This window comes from Haemaphysalis longicornis, unplaced genomic scaffold, assembly GCF_048455015.1.
Source record: "Haemaphysalis longicornis isolate Haplotype H1 unplaced genomic scaffold, Haemaphysalis longicornis Haplotype H1 scaffold_3, whole genome shotgun sequence".
NCBI classification, from domain to species: domain Eukaryota; kingdom Metazoa; phylum Arthropoda; class Arachnida; order Ixodida; family Ixodidae; genus Haemaphysalis; species Haemaphysalis longicornis.
This window is the reverse complement of record NW_027526335.1, coordinates 414,988-439,447: the sequence shown is the minus strand read 5'-3', so window position 1 is coordinate 439,447 and position 24,460 is coordinate 414,988. Positions and strand designations below refer to the sequence as shown.

General features: G+C 49.9%; 1 protein-coding gene across 2 annotated transcripts in view; it reads right to left on the bottom strand.

Annotated features, from left to right (window-relative positions):
• Mei-p26 (E3 ubiquitin-protein ligase meiotic P26) overlaps positions 1-24,460 on the bottom strand; it is an 89,522-nt gene that overhangs the window by 14,484 nt on the left and 50,578 nt on the right. For both annotated transcript variants that reach the window (XM_077702076.1, XM_077702077.1), the window contains 4 exons: positions 20,026-20,337; positions 8,686-8,767; positions 7,523-7,718; positions 7,156-7,461 (listed from right to left, as the gene is read on the bottom strand). In XM_077702076.1, coding sequence (XP_077558202.1) covers positions 7,156-7,461; positions 7,523-7,718; positions 8,686-8,767; positions 20,026-20,337 — 896 coding nt within the window. The remainder of the gene's footprint in view (positions 1-7,155; positions 7,462-7,522; positions 7,719-8,685; positions 8,768-20,025; positions 20,338-24,460) is intronic.

Sequence of the window (24,460 nt, the reverse complement as noted above, 5' to 3'; positions counted from 1 at the left end):
AGGATCGCCGACGATCACATCACCCTGCCACCATGCGCAAGCTTGATGATCGCCGTCTACTGTGAGGATGCTGCTTCTGACATCGACGCTATCGTAGAGAGTGATCGAAGGTTGCTTCTCGACCGCGGTGTCTCCGTCGCAAGAGGCATTGCGCACTTTAAGCAACGCCAATCTCACGTTTTGGTCACTAATTTCACCGAAGAGTACCAGCATTTAAACAAGGGAGCTGCAATTGCGTTCCTCGAAGAAACGCAAGAAGCAAGTGATGTGATCGCAGTCGCCGACTTTGAACGCACACCCGTAGAAACATTCAAGCTCCCGCAGCCATTCGATGTGAATCCGGCGCTACCGCAAGAACAACGGAAAAAATTATTGGCTTTGCTGCGTCGCTATAGCGAATGTTTTTCGTCGAGCGCAAAACTACGTCAGACCCCTCTAGCGAAGCACCGAATAATAACCGAAGATGGAGCCCGACCTACCCGACAGTCACCGTACCGCGTCTCTTCACACGAACGGGAAGCCATCCGGACTCAAGTCGACGACATGCTGAGCGATGACATTATACAGCCATCGAAAAGCCCCTGGGCTGCGCCCGTCGTACTCGTAAAGAAAAAAGACGGCACATTAAGGTTTTGCGTTGACTACCGGCGACTGAACAAAATCACGAAAAAGGACGTGTACCCCCTCCCCCGAATCGACGACGCCCTCGACCACCTCTGCCACGCGAAGTACTTCTCATCGATGGACCTGAAGACCGGCTACTGGCAAATTGAAGTGGACGAGAGAGACCGAGAGAAGACTGCATTTATAACCCCAGACGGCCTATACGAGTTCAAGGTGATGCCGTTTGGGCTGTGCACAGCACCAGCGACGTTTCAAAGAGTCATGGACACTGTGCTAGCTGGTCTTAAGTGGCACACCTGCCTCGTATACCTCGACGACGTAGTGGTATTCGCCCGGACTTTCGACGAACACCTTGCAAGGTTGGAGTCTGTACTCGAGGCCATTCGTACGTCGGGGTTGACGCTGAAGCCTGAAAAGTGCCGTTTCGCATACGGGGAACTCAAGTTCTTGGGCCACGTCGTCAACGCCGCGGGAGTCCTACCTGACCCGGCAAAAACTTCAGCCATTGCGAACTTCCCAAGGCCAAAAGACAAGAAGGGCGTGCGGAGATTTCTCGGGCTGTGCGCATACTACCGGCGCTTCGTCGCAAACTTCGCACGCATTGCAGAGCCACTCACGCGCTTGACGAAAGATAGCACCCCTTTCAGCTGGGAAAACGACCAAGAAAAAGCATTCGACGAGCTGCAAAAACGCCTGCAAAGCCCGCCCGTGCTCGCTCATTTCGACGGAAATGCCGAAACGGAAATGCATACGGACGCCAGTGATATAGGCTTGGGTGCCGTCCTTGTCCAAAAGCAAAGCGGCTGCGAAAGGGTAATCGCCTATGCTAGCCGTGGTCTGTCGAAGGAGGAGAAAAACTATTCTGCCTCTGAGAAAGAGTGCCTGGCTATTATATGGGCGATTTCAAAATTTCGCCCATACGTGTATGGAAGGCCATTCAAGGTTGTAACAGACCACCATGCGCTGTGTTGGCTCGCCAATTTGAAGGACCCCTCTGGCCGTCTTGGGCGGTGGAGCTTGCGCCTGCAGGAGTTCGACGTTACAGTCGTTTATAAATCCGGCAGGAAACACTCCGACGCCGACTGCCTGTCCCGCGCCCCCGTCGACCCACCACCACAAGACTCTGATGAAGACAGCGCGTTCTTCGGGATCGTGACGGAGAGCGACCTAGCCGCCCAGCAGCGTGCCGACCCCGACTTACGCGTCATAATCGAGTACCTCGAGGGATGCAACGTTGCCGTTCCTAGGACCTTCAAACGCAGTTTACCAGCATTCAGCCTGAGAAACTCCGTCCTTGTGAAGAAGAATTTCAGCCCCGGAACAAGAGCGAATTACCTTCTCGTCATCCCCGCGGACCTTCATGACGAAATTTTGGAAGCGTGCCACGACGACCCGTCTTCCGGACATCTGGGCACAGCCCGCACTATTGGAAAAATCAAGGCGAGGTACTACTGGCCCGGCCTTACCTCTGACGTCACCCACTACGTCCGGAGCTGCCGTGACTGCCAGCGACGAAAAACGCCGCCGACGAGACCCGCCGGACTTCTGCAACCGATCGCCGTCCCATCGAGACCATTTCAACAGATTGGAATGGACCTTTTAGGCCCGTTCCCTACGTCACGATCACAGAACAAGTGGATTGTCGTAGCGACAGACTACATGACGCGCTACGCAGAGACCGCCGCTCTTCCGAGGGGGACTGCACAAGAAGTGGCGAAGTTCTTTATAAGCCAAGTTGTGCTGCGACATGGAGCCCCGGAAGTCCTAATCACAGACCGCGGAACGGCATTTACTGCGGAGCTGATGCAAGGAGTATTACGCTACAGCAACACGGATCACCGAAGAACGACGGCGTACCACCCCCAAACGAACGGACTAACAGAACGTCTGAACAAGACAATCGCAGATATGCTGTCAATGTACGTTGACGTTGAACATAAGACTTGGGACGAAGTGCTCCCGTATGTCACGTTTGCGTACAACACGGCTATCCAGGAGACGACACAGCTGACGCCGTTCGAGCTTGTCTACGGTAGAAGGCCGACTACGATGCTCGACGCCATGCTTCCGCACGTAGAAGACGACGACCTCAACGCCGACGTCCATGGATATCTTCAACGTGCGGAGGAGGCCCGCCAGCTCGCTCGAGTTCGTATAACGGACCAGCAGCTGGTGGATGCGGGCCGCTACAACCTCCGACGCCGAGACGCCGAGTACCAACCAGGGGATCGTGTGTGGGTTTGGACTCCCATCCGACGACGCGGACTCAGTGAGAAGCTCCTGCGACGGTATTTCGGACCCTACCAGATTCTACGACGTGTTGGCCAACTTACCTACGAAGTGATCCCCGATGGTGACTCCGGCACATCACGACGACGCACGCGGCCTGAAGTCGTCCACGTGGTTCGCTTAAAACCTTTCTACGGACGATGACGAACTTTTATTTTCATTTGTTCGGACTGTCGCTTATGTTAGCATCGGGTCGATGCACTCTTAGAGGGGGGGGTAATGCCGCGAACCATACATTGGGTTTGTTTATTTGTGTTTTGCTTTTACCGCCCGGCTGCGCCGGTCTGTGTTATCTCTGCGTCAAGGGAAGCGCGTGTTCCATTCTTTCTTTCTGTGCCGCATGTGTTATCTGTTGTGATAGGGAGAGCATTCCGATCTAACGTGAACAGCCCAGAATAATCTTCTTGGATCTACTATGTTCTCGATGCGAATCGACGTTTCGAGAACCACGCGCGCCAAAAGATAAAAAGCCTGCAGTGCGGACGCCGGGGCATTCGATTCGACGACACTCGCCTGTGCAAGTCACTTTGTTGACCGCTGCTTCGCCGCCTCTGTATTCTGTTGAGTTGTTAGGGGAGCACAAGTTCGCTCCAATAAACGTGTTTCTCATTCAACACCACTGCATCGTCCTTGTCTTCGTGACAATATTTCGAAGAAGCATTAGTCGCGGACGCGGATTATATTGTAAGCCCGTCTCCGCGCTGCTCGCAGAGGATATATGTAGCAGATGAAAGTCTGCGGGCGCGCACCTCACGACAAGACGACTCTGTCGTGTGCTGATCCCCGAGTATAATTATGCATTGTCCATCGATCGTACTTTTGTTGAATATTCCCGAAATTAACACAGACTGGCTTGTAAATGGTGGTGATCAACATCTGAGGTATAATATTGGCAAACGTAACTGGTGTGCTGTCAGGTATGAGTGCTCCGCTGATTATGTAAGCGCACAAAACCAATTTAAATCGTAGTGTATAGCCGTAGCATGAACATCTGGCGAACCGGTGGTTACGGAGACACGGCTAGTAAATTCAGGTCAGTGTAACTACAATCGGCTCCATCATACGCCGGTTCCGCGACGCTGGCCTGTGACACACACCTGGCGCTTATACAGACCGAAAATACCACACTAAGATCGCGTCGGAAACATTTACACTCTCGTAAACACACCACATTTGCGAACAGAGTGTAAATCTCAGTAAAACCGGTAAACAAATGGTAAATCTCAGTCGTGAACGTGCCGCAAAAGCAGCGGCGGCACTGGGGAGCGGGGCGCGGACTCCCGCGTCTGCTTTCGAAACGGGCCGCTAGGGGGATTTCAGTGGCGCCCCTACAGGCCGCGCTCGAGGCGTATAAGGATCATGTGCACTGACTCAACAGTGGGGAGATAATGTCATTGTGTCACCTGTTTATTGTTCGATTTCCATACTGTAAATAATTACCACGTGTGTAAATAATTACGACGTGTGCACCCACCCACGCATGTCCAACGAACGTGTGGAGCGCTTAACTATAGCAGACTATAGGAACACGAAGGGAAAATCAAAACCGAAACCACATGTGAGTCGAAATGCACGTGCGAAATAGAATCTCGGTGCGCTTGAAGCAAGAACACGTATGAATCAGTACCACACGAAAGCGTCAACTCGCCGGAGCGCGCGAGCAATGCCAAATGAGTCCCGGTAATGCGCGCAAACGCAGCGTGTGTGAAATAACACACAAAACAACGGAGAACGGAAGCAAATAAATAACGCAACCCTCAGCGTTAATTTTCAACTGTATTCGAGGGGCATCAGTTCCATTGCAGTGTAAATTCATCCCTGGTGCGGCGAATGCGCGTTGCAATAGCTTTGCGAATGCTATTAGTAAGGTAGCAAGGTTCTTATGGGAAAAGTACAGCGATGCCATGCGCATGTACTATTTGTTCGTGTTTTCAACCCATTTGGCCAACCAAGCAGACCACGTGTGCCGTGCTTTAGTGATCGAGGCTAGCGTGTGGATACTCTTTCTTCATTGTTTGCTAGTGTTTCTGTCGCACTTTGTCAGCCGCGGAAACAGCATGGTGCGTTAGGCAGGCTGACTTACGCACATTTCCGTTTTTTTTTTTTAATTTGATCACGCTAGAGCACTGCGCAAGCCACAATTCCTAGGCACGTTTACCGCGACATATCGTACTTTGATTATCCCTGATATGGCTGGTCAGGTCGCTTTTAAGATTAAATCTAACGTCGCAGGCATTAATTACAACTACTTGCGTTCAATCGTAACCGGTTGCCAAATCATGTGATGCTCCAATGCGCGTCGGCTATGCCGTGCGCGCCGCAGCGTTCGACGCGTCGACCGTTTCTTTCTCAAGGCTACCGAGCCCACACTCAAAATACAGCAATAACTAAGCATGTAAACATCGCAAATAAGAATAAAAGTTGGCTTCACGAACCGCTATCGCAAGCGTGCACACTGCGTCACCCTCCGGGGTCTGGTGACGGTAGAGTCACGCGCACCACGAAGCGTTCGATGACCTCCGCCTTTCGAGCCACACAACTTCCTGTGATCTGGCTCGTGATCTCAGGCGATGTCTCAGGCCTTCCCATCGCGATAACGTCCGTGTTGAATACCACAGACTGAACAAAAAATTACCCCACCTTTCCGCGAGGGGAACCCTGTGGAGATGCGACGCCACAGCGAGCATCGGCTGCTCGCTTCAACCGTTTGCGTTCGGTATCACGTTTACGAAGTTCGGAATCGGCTGCTCGCTTCAATTGTTTGCGTTTCAGCATCACGTTCACGCCGCTTCGCCGCCTTGTCTTCAGTGGTGCTAGCATTCCTGTTACAGTGATCGGTGCTTGTTACGGTTGTGCGGGCGATAGCAGAATTGTTAGGCTCCATTCAACGCATCGATAGAAATCGGAACGCCGGTGCTGGAACGACCGCGGCTATGACGGAACGTGGCGCGGCTATGACGCAACACAATCCACTTTAATCCAATCCAACCGAACCCAACCCAACAGAATCCAATCCAATGCCCCTCGCGAGAGAGTGTTCGCTATCGGAGAGGAGAGGGGGAGAGTGGTGGAGAGCGCAGCGAGGAGAAAGGGGGAGGGGCGGACGACAACGACGCTGCATGGACAAGGCGAGTGAATGAGATGCAGTCGCATCTAAAAACTTGGCCGAGCAAAGCAGCAAAATGAACTCAAACCGCCCACGCTACGCAGCTCGGGCGGCCGCCATCTTGCATTGCGTCGCGACACCCAATCAGGAGGGTCGTCTTAGCGCGCCCCGACCGGAGGACGAATAACGCTTCAGCATCTATTTCTAGCTTCGTTTGCGCGTCGTTTCTTTTCTGCCGTTTGTGAATGAACGAAGATAAAAGAGACGAGCAGAACTGGAAAGACGAACACTCGGCCGATCAAAATGTCCGGACCTGGTGGCACTGTTGCGGAGATACAGCGCTCCGAAAATTGCGTTTTTTCGCACTTTTGCGCTGATAGTTTGTCGCCGCGCCTGGCAAAACTATTTTGTTATGCCATTTTGCGTCGCTTTTCAGTGGAAAAAATTTGCAGATGCACAGAATAGGAAACATAGAAGCTGAATATGTGGCTTTCAAAAAAACGATGTTTCGGTCATTTTTCTGAAGTTGAAAGCCGCGTCCCCCCTAAAATTCTTTGTCGTGAGCTGATTCCCGGGCATAATTTTGCTGTATCCACCGTACTCCTTTCGCAGAATGTTTGTGAAATTTATGCCACATTGCTTGTCCAGGGTAGTGGATCAATATTTGAGGTATGATATTGGTAAGCATAACTGGCGAGAGCTCCGCTACAAGCACAAGTACAAGTACAAGCACAAAACCGATTTATATCATAGTATATAGCCGTAGCATGACCACCTGAGGAAACGATGCTTACCGAGACATTGCTAGTAATTTTTGGGGCTGTGGAGTTACAATCAGCTCCATGCATATGCCAGCTTCGTGATGTTGGTCTGTGACACACACCTGGCACCCATACAAACCGAATGTACCACACTAGTATCTCGTCAGAAACGTTTGCACTGTCATGAACACACAAAATTTGCGAACAGAGTGACTGCGCCACATTAACGTGCATTTCAAACGCACACAAACAGCAGATTGCAGTCGTGAACACACCCCGAAAGCGTCAGCGGCACCCCTGCAGGCCGCGCTCGAGGCGTACAGCATCTCCTCCTCCTCTGAAATGGGAGTGCAGCCAAAGAAAGAGCCCGCTCACCTTGAAGTCGCAGATGTAGTACTCGCGGCCGCTGATGGCGATGTCCGACGGCTCGCGCATGTACTCGCTGCAGTCGAACCAGAGCAGCAGCTCGCCAGCCTCCGAGATGACGAACACGGTGGGCGACACGCTGTCCACGGCCACAATCTTGTTCTCGGCCGTGATGGCCAGGCCTGCCACAATGTCAATGTAGCGGATGGCGATCTTCTTGATGAAGTGGCCCCCCTTGGTGAAGATCTGCATGCGCGACCGCTCGTTGCCCCGGTCGCAGATCACATACTTGCCGCTGCTCTTGATCACCGCCACCTGGGCAGGACAGGCCGTTGCGGTCAGCGGACAGCGGCGGGAGCAAAGGAGGGCCGCTCACCTTTCGCGGGTACCAGAGCTGCCCTTCCTCCTTGCCGGCCACGCCGAAGGTGTACTTGAACTCGCCAGACTTGTCGAACACCTGGATGCGGTGATTGTTGGTGTCCGCCACGATGATCTCCTCTTCCAGGCCCAAGCAGAAGCCGTGGGGCGAGCTGAACTGGCCCTTGCTGGGGCCCAGCTGGCCAAACTTGCACCTGCCGGGAGGAGGGGGAGGGGGGCTGCACTCTTTGCGAGGGGGCACATGCGGTGAAAAATACGGGAATGCGAAGCAGTAAACAGGTTAGATTGCCACTACCCCGAGCTTTGCTTTTTACGAGGCTAGACACAGAACACATTTTATAAAAAAATATGAGGATGCAAAGCAAGTTAGATTGCTACTATACTCGGTTACAACTCAAGAACGGCACCACCTCATGTAGTGTATCACTCCGCCAAAGCGCCGGACCCGTGACGTCAGTGCGCTTGAAAGGGGTTCACTATGAATGCGTGATATCGTCTGCCTTGTCTCACGCCGTTTGTTTGTTGTCACTGGAGCCGTTTATAAGCATATTAAATCCAAAAAATCACGGGAACGACTCGCACCATGTTCAAAATATTCCCAGCAACGCCCTACTTGCAGCGCGCGGAGAAACATCCGGCTACGGTGATAAGGCACAGTGGCAACTTCCGGTGTCACCGAGTGTACCCCAATCAAACCTTTCACAGTCAGCAAGCTTACTGTTGTTGCACAGTTTCCCTCTGCAGTATGCCAACACCGCCCAGAGCCGTGGCAGAATGTCACAACAGCTGGCAACGTTAACAGTCAGCGATACGCGCCAGCACCCAACACATTCTCCAGTGCCCGCTCCTAGCCTTTACACCCTAGTGCCCCATTTTGTGTCAAATGTGCACTGCGCGTCATAATGCCCTGTCACGGCTACCAAAGCAGGTACACTGCTAGATATTCGGTTTCTTATCTGCACTTGTTTGTAGTTCTTCACAGGAAGACGATCCAATTGTTACTGCATTGCAGATCAGCAGCTCGTCCACTCTTGGTCTAAGCTAGGGTGAAATGTCGCTGAGGGAGGTTATTAAAAAAGAAGAGACTGTTCGTACACGTGCACACGCGCGCGCACTAAGCAGCAAGCAAGCAAATGTAGAGCCGTCAGGCTGGCAAAGTACCTGATCTGCATCGTGTTTAACTTTGTGCTGGTACTTCGTGGTGGAGGCACGTACCCAGATGATACAGACAGTGCTGGAGACACTGCAGCAGGGAACGCAAAAGAAACGTCAGCACACGCAGCACGCCCTGAAAGCCAGTTCCTACTAGGAGAAGAGAAAACCGTGAGCGGTGAGTGTCCAGTGGTCAAGTGTCGATTCCGTATCCTACGCACGCAAAACACACGGTTGCCTTTGCCGCACCACTGCTGATGCCACCGAACTATGTGCCCCTTGTTTAGGTTGCTTGAATGGTACTCATACTCACTACCAGAGTAATTCAATACATGGGACAGGGAGACTCCCAACAGGTATGGATACGTCAAAAAGCACTCCGCCCTGGGGGCAAATAGGGGCAACAAGATTAGCCTGCCGTCTGTAGACTGGCAGTTGAAGTAGCACTCAGGTGCTTGTGGCTGCTGCTGGTAGCCATAGAGGAAATGCCATGAAAATGTCCCCGTTTCCTATTTGAAACCAAATTTTATTGAGTAAATTGAGTTATTAAGACGTGGGGATCAGAGCAAAATTTTTTGTTTTTTGGAGTAATGGAATTTCGCAGGCACACTAAAAACACCCCCCTCCAGTGTTACAAAGGTTCACATGTTGCCTGCTCGTGGAAAGCCTAGCAAAGTATTGACACACGGTAGGAAGTTTTGAACATTTTGCAATTGTAGTCAAGAGAACACTACAGGGCATGATAGTCTTAAAAAATTTTTTACACCCTTCATTTTTTTACACAGAAAACTTTATTTTCACTTGTACTCATTAAAACACAACTGACCTAGCCATAAATTTCACATTTAAGGGACCCTGCAACACTTACCATCGACTACTCGGAATGTATTTTGGGGTAAAGTCTATTGTCCCAGCAATCTCCTCCCGCAAGAATTATGAAAATCCGTTCACTATCACTGAAACATCGCGCGATGAAAAATTGTGCATAAATATTCCCTCTCAACTCAACCGCGGACAACGTGAAGAAAGCTGCGCGCTCTCTCCCGGAGAGGGGGGGCGGCGCGCGGCGTTCTGTTCGGCGGCCTTCGATATGTCACAGGCCGGGGAGTTCCGTCCTTTTCCCCGCAACGTGGACGGGTCTATTTCCGGTCGGGTGCAACAAAAAAGCAGGCATGGTGGCCTGCTCGCAAGCAAGCGCTCAGGCTGGTAGGGCGTTTTTGGAGCAATAAACGTTTGTTGTCGAGTGGGCTCATTGAAAGTGGAATATTTAGTTCGTCACTCAAACTCTGCGCGCACTCAAAACAAAAGAAACACCAAAAGCATGCGGACAGGTTCAGACATAGAAGAGGTTCATACACAGCGCCGACGACGGCTGATCGTCACAGGAAATGCCAGAATTTAGCCGCGAAGTTCACAAGCGACAGCCAATAGGACAGCCAGGACAGCCATGGCCCGATTGACGTCGGAGAGGCCATGCCAGAGGTGCATGAGGAGAATTGAAGAGAGCGTGGTTGGTTTTTCCGCGTCTTTCACGGCGATTTGCGCGCTTACCACTTCACGTGCACGTGTAATATTTGGCTCGGGTGTTCCTGGAAGTCTAATCTAAACGTCGCGCAGGTTTACTTGCACTGCACGAAGAGTGTTGCAGGGTCCCTTTAAAGGAGCCATGAAGAGAAAACACAAGTTTGGTTCATTCGAAAGATTGCCTCGTTAGAACCATAACGACACCACTTATAACGCAAACTTCGCTCAAATAAGCTACATAATTACGAAAAACGGGAATGGTCATGCGACCCACCAGCTCATTTCCCGCAACAGAACCTATGCCGTCACATGGGCTAAGCTCTGCGATTGGCGGAGGCCGGCAAAAGCAAACGCATGTTAGGCAGGGCTTACAGCTTGCATAGCGAGCTAAATGCCCGTGAAACATACTGCACATTCTTTTTATGACAAAGAACGGTGGAGTAAACGGTTGAAGGTCCGAACGAACTCGCAAGCGTGTGCGCCAATGAGTACGAAACTAGCGCGCCGGCCGAGCTCGACATCTCGCCGTCGCGCAGACGAATTTTCGGGTTCGAGGCTCTTCGGGGCCAACGAACCGTTCCAGCACGCACAGCCGCGACCTTGCTTCGTATCGTAATCCCTTCACAGGAGGTTGGCCGTCATATCGCCAACCAGCAAAGGTAAAAATAGAAACGAGGGGAGTAAGGAACAGCAAGAAGCGACGAGATAGTGCCAGTCGTCGCGTAAGTTTCGAATGGTGTTGGTTTGCTGCTGTCGTTACGAGCTCGTTTCCAGTTTACAACCACTGAAAACTTCAGTTTGTTCAGTTACGGCAGGGACCCTTACGTTAGCTCACTCCTGGAACATACTGGCGCTCGTTGCCGACTTCGTCAAATCGCTCTGACCTTGGGGAAAAAAATGCCGTAAACACCGCGCATTGACGCTCGTATCTTTCTGGTCGAAGCAGAGAGCTCGCGCGAACGGCTTTCCATACACGACACCGGCCAACTGGCATAAGTGATACTGCTACTGAAATTGAACTATTATTAACCGTAATCAAAATACGGCACATACGTACCAGTCTATATTCGTCCGTCGCGACGGGGCTGACGAGGCAGCGGTGCCGACGGCTGGGCGTTCGTCTGTTGTGGCTATCGCGGAATGGTCGCTTTCACGTCCACCGCTTTTCCCACAACTCTTGCCGCTCGTGCACTTAGAAGCATTGAGCGTTTTTGTGGTGTGAGGTTGTTAAATGCAAGCCCGAGCTCCTCGGCGAGAGTTTTGTTCTCCGGATCAGGCGATTCCATGACTAGGGCTGCGGGTGCACTAGGTTTTACTAGTATTTTTAAAATGGCCGCCGTCTCGATCGACTCCCGCGTGTGGGTGCTATATGGAGTCGACATACTAAGTATCTGTTTCATGGACCGGCTCTATGACGCCATTGTACACGTCACGGAATGTTCAATTTTAGCGGGAGATTTAAAATTTTGGCTTAAATTGCCTTATTTATCAGTGAATAAAGCATCATTTGCTTCCGGGAAAGCGCTTGGGGTACTATGAAACACCTAATCTTTCGAATAAAACAAACTTTTGTTTTCTCTTCATGGCTCCTTTAAGGGGGGACGAGGGTCTTAAAATTTATGGGTAGAAACATGAATATTTGCACACAAATGTATTTTTCTCTGTAGATTTCAAATATGCAATTATATTTGAGCTGCTGCTGTTAGTTTGAAAGTTATCATGCAAAGTCTAAACTGTAATTAGGTAATTTCTTACGCAACTTTAACGAACTTTCGCATTGCATTTTGTAGCTTTTTATTACATGAATTGATAGCCAGAGAGTTCCCATACCCAATGACATTCTTCGTTTTGCTCTAAAGTTATGGCATCCAAAAAAAATGTCAAGTGTAAAAGATGGCAGTGTTCGAAATTTTGGCTCATCAAAATAACTGCAATTCATTATTTACGCATGGCCTAAATAGAAAAACAAAGAATGTCATCGGGTACCTCAGGTTTGTACTGGAAAAAAAAAAAAAAAAAAAGAAAACGTACCAATATTAACCTTATGAAACAAAAAGAAGTTTCCAAAAAGCTGCGCAAGGCTGACGTAAACGACCAAAAATATGAAACTGAGAAAACTGCATTTGAAGTTTGGCCATGTGTTATGGAATGAACGGTCAGCAGTGTAACTGCCGTATTTCCCTGTAACAAAGAAATGTTCTTCCCATTCCCAAATCTGTCTTTGGATTCCAAAAATGTCAACTACAACTGGAGATACCAGAGGCCAAGTAACGTACACGATCAGGAATTGAACAAAATTTATCGCCTTCAAATCGGTTGGCGTCTTTGCTGGCGTTGTGAAATCTGGTGTCGTCTCGCTGGCGTTGTGAAAACTGCAACAGTCCTTCGTAAACTGGCATCATTCATTACAGTGCACTTTGGTACCCAGAATATTGGGTACGGCGGAGGAGGGAGGGGTGAAACTTGCTTCAGATGCCCGCTTTTTTCTTCTTCTTTGGTGAGGCTATTTTAGCCGTGGTTTTTGCGCAGGAAGTTTGAGAGGATACAGGGGCCAAATGCAGGGCAGAGAGGATACAGGGGTCAAACGTGATGTTTTTTTTGGGGAAAAAAAGTAGCCGAAGGGCAAGTTTGTTGGCCTATGGCAGTATGGGAGGAAAGGTTCGGGCGATCCTGTGACAAAACATTGAGCTTTGATATCACTGAAGTTTTACGTGGGAGAGGGGGGGGGGGTTCACAAGTTCAGTGATGCTACCGGCTTAGGCCGCTTTGGAGCAGCTTTTGGAGCAGACAAAAATGCGTTTTGGAGCAGCAAAACCAGCTTTTGAAGCAGGTGTTGATAGAAGCAATTTTAAGACACGTATGGCATTCATGACAGATAATCGCTAAAAGCATGGCCTTCAACGATAAAAAAATTAAAAGAACCCAGAACCCCATTTTCATCAGTCTCTTGAAGAATGTCTGCATTGAACTTAGTGCAATGGCCTGCAAAAAAAAAAAAAAAAAAAAAAAAAAAAAGCTTTCATTTTTGCACAATAGCAGATTTACTATGAACAAACTAAAAATTGCTTGTCACAACGAACATGCTATGTAAAATCGAGCACTGCCACGGCTTTGACTTCATAACTGAAAATCACGCTCCTCCCCGTGTTGCACATGCATCACTATTTAGCAGCGTCAGCGCTGCCACCGTCCGTCAGGGTCTAAAACGGCAAGCCACCGATAGCAGCGCTATTGTTTACAAAGGCAGCGGGCAGCCATTTCTGGCAACCAACATACAGCACCAGGCTGAATCTTGCCCTTTCACGACACGTTTGCTGCCAGCAACCAAAACGCCTCCGTTAATGACAAGGTAGCCCATTAAAATCCCAATGAAAAATTGCCTGTGACGCTGGTGCACCGCCATTGAAGCAATAATCAACGGCAAATCAGCCATCGCTTTTGTACCCCTGCTACATGGGCACTTGCAATGGCCATTAACGCAAACGGCAGTTGAATGCCCTCACAGCCATGGGAACTGAACGGTAGTGGCTGTTCCCATGTTCACTTCCGTTTGGATGATTTATCATGTTACTCTTAAAATGCTACCTTCTCTAATTATTTTCTGCGCTGCATGTTACACAGCGTATTTCTTTCACTTGTCGCAACCGTTTTTTGTAGCAGTACAGTGAGTACTGCATAAAATTTAACCGAAACATACCAATCATGGCGTTGCTTGTAGTTCCGATGTGGTGAGGCGTCCTAATTCACACTCCATCGCTTGAACTAACCGCAGCACCGCTGTCCTACCGCAAGCTAAAATGCGTCAGCGACGGTGTCCACACGAAGCGTTTTTGTGGCAGCGCGCTCGCCTGCAGCAGGGACACGTTGCTTGGCGCAGCCATCTTGCCCATCTGCCGACGGAATGGAGACCGGTGACCTCCGCTGGCGCGGTGATTGCCGTTGGGTTTCCAACAGCGCTCGCGCTGCCATGCAACTCTGCCTAACTGCCTTTAAGGCCAACTGCCGTTCTCATAACGGCCGGTAAGGTGCCCATGTATGACAAGGGTTCAAGTCTGGGCAAAAGAACCGCTCCGTCATTTGTTTGCACACTGCTATCCCTAAAGGCGGTCATGAAATAAGATCCCCATCGACCTGCAGTGGCACACATACACGAAAAGCAAAATGCAAGTAAAATGTAGGAATCTTTCAGCTTTGAAAACGCCATCGACAAGGCCTGTCAATGGGTTTCACACCCAGTTGTGCGCAGAAACTTCAGTTGACGTTCACACAGCAAAACGGGCAGGCGCCTCGTAGGCGTTGTTAAATCCCTACCCCCTACCCCGAGACGTGTTAATTCCCTGCGAGGCCCCATGCGCGCATTTCACGTTCAATTTCCACGTACGTGAATTCTATGCCTCTATGAACTGAACGTGAAATCTAAGACGGGCATCATCATGTGCGTGCCGTACTCGTGAAGATCGACAACGTCAGGAGTCGTGAAATTGCCGTACTCGCTCGCTGGCGCGCGGCCCGAACTCTCTCACAGTTTCTGCCCTTGGATAATATTTTCTCCCCCCTGCACTTTTTAAATTCTCATCTGTTTACAGTAAAATCTCAATGCTACGAATCTCGCAGGACCGCGAAAAATATTGGTATAATCCGAAATTCGTATGAACAACACAGACCAAAAAACTAAGCACTACAAGTTTTCGTTTATTTCTTTTCTTACTTTCGCGTGAAGAAATCCGTGACGTTTCTCTGCTTTTTTTTTTTAATAAACCTTCATGTCGCCGAGCGGTCCTTTCTGGACTTCCATCTCCTCACTTGCGGTGCCCAAGCTCGCTACAGGAGCGTTTTTTGCGCGCGATTCGTGTGCGTCTGCGTTGTGCGCGCGATATTTTCACGCCTGCGTCGGCGATTCGGCGCCCGCGGTCAGAAAATCACGCGCGACGCGCGTGGCACTGGGAGGAGCCTGACGACTTGCGACAATGGGAAGGCGTGCGCCTCATGATGGCGAGCGGCGAGCAAGCCGGCTGGCTCCGCCGGGGATGTTTAGGCTTAGGACCCTCACAGATATTTCATGGGTGCTTTCACTAGCGCCGAGGATGACGTTTTATAGCACCGTTTTCGCTCACATTATTAGCTCATTTACCGCACAAGAAACTTTGTGTGTGCTTTGAGAGGCATTTTAAATAGCGCTTAGAAGCGGTCTTCTGAGCGCCCCGCACCACTTCGCGACCGAAACCGGCGCCATGTTGCCGCGGCAGGCCGCGCAGCGTGCGGGTGGTTTCGCGGTAGCGTCAGCGTGCCTGTGGAGTGCGCGGCGCGTTCGTGAGCAGAAAACAGCGCGGCCGTTCCTGGAGAAAGAGCGACAAAGAGGGCAGAGAGCCCGTACGTCGCCGTAGCTTGCTCGCTCGGCAGCCGGGCGCCTCGCCGACTCGTTCGTATCATCCGCCGGGCACCGCAGGTCCGTTCGTAAGAGCCGAAATTTTTCCCATTTCAAGGAATGCAATTTCGCCGGAACTTGTCAGAAATTTATATCATCCTGAATCGTATCATCGAGATTCCACTGTAACTATACTCGGGGACAACTTTCTGTGGCAATGCAGTCAAGGCTACGGAGCCGGACCACGCCTTTTCACTGCGCACCAATCCCCCCTGTTCTGTGGCGCACCTGGAAGTAGTTCAACAAAAATAATTGGCTGGCGGTAACCTCAGCAATTCAAGAATATTTACTTCTTATGTTTTAGACTCGCAGTGATAATGCTACTATATTGCTAGCCAGAATATACAAAACAGAGAGCATTTTTGGCGTTGCAATGGTTCCCTCCCCCCCCCCCAAAAAACAAAAACATGGCGTTCTTGTCGACGGCTCGCCACTTTATTCTTTGCGTAGGATTTGTAAGAAGCTTCGCTGTTTAAACAAACGAAGCGAGCGGTTTGCAAAGTGTACGCCCAAGTGAGACTATGCAACCGGGATTCTCCGCTGTTTTCGCAATCCGTTCGGTTAGCCAGTTTCCCGACGTAAGCGAGCGTGTGCGTAAGCATGTGTGCATGCTGCTCATTTGGTATACCGCGACCGCGCTAGGGAAGTAGGCCGCACATGCCGATGGTGCTGTCCAGTAGAACAGTTTACAGATCGGTGCATTCCGTCAAAACTGCAGCGCTTACAAACTTCACTTCTTTTCTGAACGATACAGAGTCCGCAGTCGGTCTGAGTTCTTCCGTTCACGGCCGCGCGGGCCGTGTCCAGTCGAAGCGTTGGCCTGTGTTTACAAACAAATGAAGCGTGTGGAAGGAGACGCCAATATGCCTGCATGCTCGGTGATCGTTGTTCAGCGCACTCAACTACGGAACTTATGCGAATAAATGAACTGTATCAAATGCGTATCGGTCACGCCGAAACTGAAAACGAAACCAGTTTATTGGGAACTACTTCGCGCAGTAACACAGAGCAGTTAGCTTCCCCCTCCCTCCGTAGCTTTCGCTCCATTGCCACAGAAAGTTGTCCCCGAGTATACAATTCCTGCGTCCTCATCTCTTGCCTACTTTTCTTCCAGCACAACTCCGCCAGCACCCGGTCAAAGCGAACGCTGTTGGGGCGCGTTGGCGAGCAAGTACGGCAATTTCACGACGCATATCGCGGCCCGAAGACCGCGAGGCGGACGGTCGCGATGGCGGCAGCCGGTCACGCGACCGCAATACATGCGAAGCGCACTGCATGGAATTAACAGTCTCGGGTGGTGGGGGGGACATTTCACAACGCCTACGAGGCGCCAGCCGCAAAACGCATCATCGCCGTTATCGAAACAAGGGCCAGTTTGCCTTAAATGGGCTCGGATTGCGTCCTGAAAACAGGTGCAGCGCCATGTCGCTTTCAATGGGGAACCTCAAGTAGTTAGTTTCATTTCTGAAAGTCGGCGTACACCCTTGGGCGCAGGTCGGGCGCAGAATTGCCAAATTTAGAGGAAATGTATCAGGAAGTAGCAGCCAGAGCACTTGGGCGCAGTTTGGCGCAATTGGCGCAGCGGTAGCATCACTGGAAGTTGCAGCGCGCGCTGCATTGGCGCGATGTGTTCGGGCAGCAGCTGATAGCGGGATCGGTTGCTATTGCACGCGAGTAATAATAATTGATGTACACAAAGTGAAATTTATTGGTAAAGCAAAGTGGCAACATGGCAAAGTTGCCTGAATTACGATCGTGGTGAACGTGCGTGTTGGGGATTGTGGGGGGGGGAGTGTGTGCACTGTCACCCAGCTTATTTGAGAAACGTTTGCCGTGGCTTTAAACTAGTTCGTACAACGAAGTCTGAGATTACAAAATTCTATTTTCAGTGTTCAATTAATTAAAAGAAGACGCCGTAGGGTTGCAGCATTTAAAAATTTTTCTTAATGACACATTTTTGTCTACTTTTTTCAATGTTTGCAATGCTTGTTTCGCCTGAAGGGGAAGAGCACGGTCCGCTAGTAATAATGTTGTAATTGTGTAAAACAAGTGTATGTTCTGCCTTCCAATAGCTCATCTTATGCTTGTGATGCCCTGATATGAACTTTAGACACTAAGCTGTAGCTTCACCAAGGTTATGACACCCAGAAATAAGCCGAAAGTCTGCTGGCACATAAATATAAAAAGAAACCATGCCTCACTCTCCATTTTAGAGACAGCTATGCATTAGGCATACATCATGGAATGTATAGCCTCCTCAGTCCTGAAGTACCCAAATAGGTACCACAACCATAAAGGCTATAGCTTTCCCCCATTCCAAATTCGCGCGTCAAAAGTTGCTTCCCCGCAAAAAGCAGGCCTTGCTTTCACTAAGCCCCCCCCAGGTTGCGCGATGTGTACAGGCATTTCTGAAGAGCCAGGCGGCAAAAATGGCTTTCAACGCGCGAACGCTCGAATGCGCCCACAGGGCAAGCGGTACCATCAAATTTCATTACTTTCGATTGCTTTTTTGCCATTGTAATTTTTTTGCGTTTATTTCTATGGATAATGAACCGAATAAAAGTGTGTTACAAAAGATTTTTGTATTCGTGAATTCTTGGGACTGAAGAGGATAGGTATCGTAGTAGCCCATAGTAAACTTTTTGGTACACTCTCCATAAAACTGGTGCTTCTGCCATCTAAACACCTGCACATAAAAACCTCCAATGAGCCAGGAAGGCATCCCAGATGCACCAAATCAAAGGGCAAAAGTATGTGAGGTTTCCCCCAAGCAAGGAAAGCAAGGATCATGCTGCTGGTGCAGTTTGAAAACGTGAAGTCCTCGTAAACTTCAAGAGCCGTTTTCTCAAAAGTGTGTTTTACGAGTTCGTTGCTTGTGGAAAGGAAAGCATGGCAACCACTGGGCGGATTTTGACCCTGTCTGTTTTATTTCTGTCCATGAAGTGTTCTGCTGGGCAAGACAGTCTCAGATTTTCATTTTAGGGCCTAGTTATTTTTTAATGTGAAATTTATGGCTAAGTCAAGTGTGTCCTACAGGGTACAAGTGATTATACTTTTGTCTGTAAAAAAAAAAAATTTAAGGCTGTTTTGCCCTGTAGTGTCCTTTCGACCACAATTGAATTGAAAAGTATTCAGAACTTCCTACCATGTGTCAATACCTTGCTAGGCTTTCCACGAGCGGGCAACATGTGAACCTCTGTACCACAAGAACTACTGAAAGTATCATCATGAAATTTTAAATTTCACCATTTGGAGTGTTTTCCAATGTGCTTGCCAAATTTCATCACTCTACGCCAAAAAACAAATAAGTTCACTCCGATCCCCACGTCCCCCCTTAATGACATAACAGAGCACTACCGCCTCTCGCGCCGACAATTTCCCCAGCCTCATCCACCCCTTACGATAAGCCAGGCGCGTATTTGGCAGCTCTTGCAAACGCACGCATTCCCAAGCACAGCTCGCCGCCACCACATTCATCCGACATAATTCCCTTCGTCAGCAGCACGCCTCACTAAGTCATTCCATGCGGGAGTGCCCCCCAGACCCCTTCCCTCTGACCACCAGCTCCGACCGGACTACACAAGCAGCCCTGGTCAAAAGAGCCACCGATGGCCCCTCCACTGCGCTGGAATCTCCTCCTCCTCCTTCGCTCCAGAAGCTCGCTGTGAAGCAGCACTGATAACATCGCAACGAGTCCAAACGTTCACTTCACGAACCCCGACTGTAGGTGCACGCACAGTGTTTCCCACTCAAGGATGAACCACGCCGTCTTTCGAGCCGTGCACTTCCCGTAATCTGGCGCACAATTTCAAGCACTATCACTGTGATAACGATAACATCACTGTACAGAACTGCAACAGATGAAACCACTACACGGGAACTGAGCTGACCGCGAAACCTTGGAAAATATTGGCGAAATGCACTGCGTGCAAACTGCGCGCCAGCCGAACTGCCCGGCGGCACCCAATTGCAAGAGCTGTTTCAGCGAACGCAGCCATTTGCATGTTAGAATCTATTGGTTGCTTCATTTCACTATCTCTTTTCCCTGCCGTTTGTGTGTTTGTGAGTGGGCAACAATGAAACCAGAGACCAGAAAGCGGAAGACTCCGCCGACCTGGCACGGCCAAGACCTACAGCGCTCCGAAAATTGCTGCATTTTCTTCAATTTACGGAAATATTTTGTCACCTCAGCTGACATAAATTTTCTCTGGCACTTTGTGATGGTTTTAGACAGGGAAACTTTTGAAACACAGGGAGTATAAAACTTGCAATCCGAAAATGCGACTTCCGGAAAAACAATTTCTTGGTCACTTCTCGCCATCTTGTCCCGTTTGCACGCTCCCGCTCCACTCACTGCACCACGGAGGTGCTCGTACAACCCCGGTTTGGACGCTACTGACCGAGCCCGCTGCCGGCGGCCAGGATGGGCACCCGGTGGCCCCCGAGGATGGCGCTGCCGTTGATCCCCGCCAGGCCGTCCAGCATGGGGGACGAGCGGGAGGAGGAGCGCGGGGAGAGGGAGGTGGGGCCCCCTCCGTTGAGCAGCGACTCCAGCAGCTGCTGCTGCTGCGAGGAGGAGGCCAGGCTGCCGCTGCTGCTGCTGCTGGGCCGGCCCCCCGAGGGAAGTAGCGGAGGGGGCGAGGCCTGCAGCGCCCCAGCGTGGGCCTCCAGGGTCAGGCCCGGAACCACCTGGCCATTCAGCATGATCTGGCCTGCACGGGGGCAGAAGCACTGCTTGTGGCTGGGGCCGGGCAGCTGGCAACGCAGCAATCGGGCAAGGCCCAAAAACTCCCTTTCGAGGGGACTTCGTCGCCGCGGGAAGAAGGAAACATACACGACAGGAGAATTTATTTCCGAAAGTCGGTTGTATTACTTTGCAGGCCTTACCTTGCAGCAACTTCACAACTTGGCTCTCACACTACAACAACTGCTTCATTGCTAGTCGTCGAGCACACAGAAGAACAACGGGATTGTGTCAAACACACCCAGCACATCCCACAGGTTCACCTTCTCTGCACGTTTCTCTCCTTGGCTCTCAGCACCGAGTATGTCCGAGCATGCAAGCGGAGTCCAGCTTCTTCTGTAGTTAAACTTTTCCAGAGAGTGGCACCTCTTTGTTACAGTGCTGTTCACAAAACTAAGTGAGCACCACGTTGTTGATGTCCAGAAAGGCCACTGCCGTCAATGTTCTGTTTTGCGCACGTGTGCCATTAAAGTGTGGTGTCCTTGCTTTCCAAAATGGTACCGTGAGCTTCAGGTGGTTTTAAACTCGTCGGCGCTATCCTCCCTTCCTCCACATTCGCCACAGACTTGAAGCAATAACTTTTTGGCTGGCCGAGAGCAAACGTGCCGATTGCTGCATGCCCAACAAAAGCACGCGTGCTGTTCAGCGGTAGCGAGCTAGCATAGCCCAAGCAAAAGCCACGCGGCAGCACCGCGAGTCAACACGTGTCGCCCCGGGTGGTGTCAGTTGTGGGAAACACGGAGTCCCGGCGCTTTCCCCATTCCCCGCCGTGGCGCAGCGGTCCCCCCCTCACGTGACCGGGGCGGCTGGTCTGGGTGACGAAGGAAGGGTCCCCCTGGGTTCGAGCGGTCGGCCACGACAGATGCAAGCACCGGAGGCCCGGCTTTCCCTTCCTTTGCCTGCCCCACTGTCCTTTCTCCTGGCCTTTGCCCGAGGGCTGGGTCAGGACGAGCAAGGAGTGGAGCCACGCTATTGGAAACGCCAGTTTGGCCGTTTCGCTGTGCGTTCCCTGCTGTTCTACGCCGGTCGGCAGTCCGTGACGGAGTTCGGTGGAGCTAGCCTTGCGGCCGTCTCGAGTGCGAGATAGGTCGCCCTAGTCCCCACACTGCAAGGTTGCCCCACACGGCTGCCTGCTTCACGATCTTTTTGTAAACAAACATGGCCGCTGCATTGCAAGCGTGCTGTGGTAGAAGTTTATGCAATTTTAGTTGGAAAAAATGCATTTGAGCACCTTGTGGACACTGTTGGCTTCAAATGGGTAGGCAAAACGCCAACCAGTCTTGCAGCAAATTTCGTCAACGCAGGATTGCTTTTCAAAAACAATTCATCGTCGCGAGATATGAAATACATGGACGTCTATGGACATTCGCCGGGGATCCAAAATAATTTCGTTGCCGTGGGAATTTTGTACTCGTGAGATTTCGTCATTGCGGGGTTTGACTGTACTAATGTTACATGGAATGAAATGGTAGATGGTACAAGTTGGAAAGCACTTATAGCAAATACACACCTGAGAGCCAAATCGTTTCCCATTGACGCTTACTACTGCAGACCATGTATGCACTCAGTTTTTCTTGAATAAATGTTCAGCACTTGCGTTTCCAGACCAATCATGAATCACTAAACTTTTAACCAGTGAAATTATACACCTTTCTGGCCACAGTGCTTGTTCAGGCCGAACAGATTGACTAAAAGCCGTTTTCACATACGATGAAATCTCGTTAGTACAATTCGTCATAATACCTTTCTTTTTTTCATCCCTGCCCAACGTCCCACAAGAGTAGTGCTGTCTGGGTAATAAGTTTTCCGGATGACACGTTTCGTGGTTCGGTTGACAAGATCATATCCAGGGGTGGAACAGGGTGCATGGGCTTGGGAGCAGTCCTGGAAGCAGGCAAAAGTGCCAGCCACCTAATCTCTCTATCTACTATATTAGGCGTTCTACTGCACACTAGAACCTACTCCAAACCAGGAACGCAGTTCTTGCACTACACCTGGAAATTTAACACCTGCAAAGTTTTCTACCTTCGGCCCCAGCCAGTGCACCGCGTTATCACTGTTCAAAGAGTCGCACACAGAGTCGAAGGGGACCAGATAACAGGCCTTACCTCGTGTACGGTAGACGGCAGTGTTAAGCGAACTCATTCCGTAAAAGATGGCATTTGCTTGCATTTTTTCTACCGTGTGAAGCAGAATGCATCTTTGTCTTCCCCCGTCACGGGGTGGCGAGAATCGATGAACGTAGCCACTGATTGTGTAACGCGAGCTTATTAGAATGGATAATGCTGGCCCATCCTCTACATACATAAAGCTAACCTAAAAGTCCACAGGCAAAATTGAGTAATTATTTCAGAACAAAGGCGAACCGAATTAGAAAGCGAGGACAAGGCATCCAATACCCTTTTGTTCAATACATGCAGCAATGCTCGTGAAAATTTTTTGACTAAATGTAAGTCCACTTCCAATAAGCCGCAACCTTTCATGCGAATCTCTTGGCGATCCACTCACTTTCGATCATTTTCTATAGATTGTGGCGCAGCGGCCAGCATTGGCAAACAAAACTGTGCAAATGTGCCACAAATAAATCCAAAGTGAAGGCGAGCCCTTACAGCTAAGCAAAGCCAACTTCCATGGCTGCTCACAACTGTGATGAAACTGAAACCTGAATTGCATTGAAACCGAAACACCATATGTTTCAGCCAAGTGTTTGGGCACGGGGCATGGTGGCAGCTAAATCTCGCTGCTCAACTTGGGCTCTGCGGCCCAGGAAAATAAGGCTTGCCTTGGGCTCTTCAACAAGCTCTGCCAAACTCACATCCGCCTGTACAAACTCCAATTAGCACTTTCGTGACCGCGCCTATTTACATCGATAGTATGCTATCGATGAATACAAATCCAAATTATGGCGTTTTCCGAGTGCTTGTCGACCGCTCATGCCATTCAAATGGTAAAGGAGGAAGTATTTTACGAGTTTCGCTTTCGAGTTTCGTTTGACCACCGCGCGGGGAAATGTCCTTCGCTGGCAGGGAGATGAGCTCACGTGGTTTCAGTCATGGCGTCGCCACCGCTCGCCGATGCTCCGCGCAAATGGCAAATTTGAACGGATTTAGATGTTAACCGAGCTTGATTCTGTGCACGATGGTAGAAGAACAGACACAGAAGATGACTTCGATTCGTCAGACTTTCCTACGGTCAGCAAAAGTGCGCCAAATCGCCCCAGACCATCACCAGGTGTGCGCCCTTGAGTTCGCTTTCTTCTCCGATCGCTCTATCGCGGGCACGCTTTGTTGTAAACAGATCTGGCCCTGTTCTAACGGCCACACCTCTTATCTGCAGGGTGTCGACTTCGTTCAGGCGAGACCATTTTGTGCTGACTGCACAGAGTCGGCTTCTCTCCACAAAGATGGCCGGAGTTGACCTTGGAGTAGTGCTCTGGAGCAGCTCGCGACTGTTTGCGTTTATATTTATATTTTTGTATGTAAATAACTTTTGGACTTACAACTCTCATATCTGCAGTATTATTCTATAAGCGTTTTATGGTCAAAGCGTACATTTCAAATTGTTTTTATGCCTACCGTGTGCAAAGTAGCTTAGAGGTTATCATAATTTTTTTTACTTTTTTATTTTCACAATTTTGATAAAATTCCTAATGCATGTGTTGTTTGAAATTATTACTGTTGGAAAGCCCCATTCTTCCTCTATCATAAGTCCATCATTTTCTGAGCAAGAAAAAAAAAAATTTCCTGGACTACCCAAAAACATACGGTAAGCACTAGTGTTTATACAGGGTGTCCCAGCTATCATGCACCAAGATTTAAAAAAAGAGTAAAGGCGTAACTCGAAGAAAACCTAGTGCATAATGTTCGCAGTACTGTGAAGAAGCGGAGAGTAATTTTTTCGTTAATGAGACTTAATTAACTAATTGTAATTAATCATCAACTCGAGAAATACTGTCCTAATCACTAAAGTGTCAATGAGGCACTTGTAGGTAACCACGAGGGGCATCTAACTGCGGTATTTTCAGCGATGAACTAATTGCGTACACATTTATTCTGACTGATAAAGAAAACCCGCGAAATATGAAAAATACC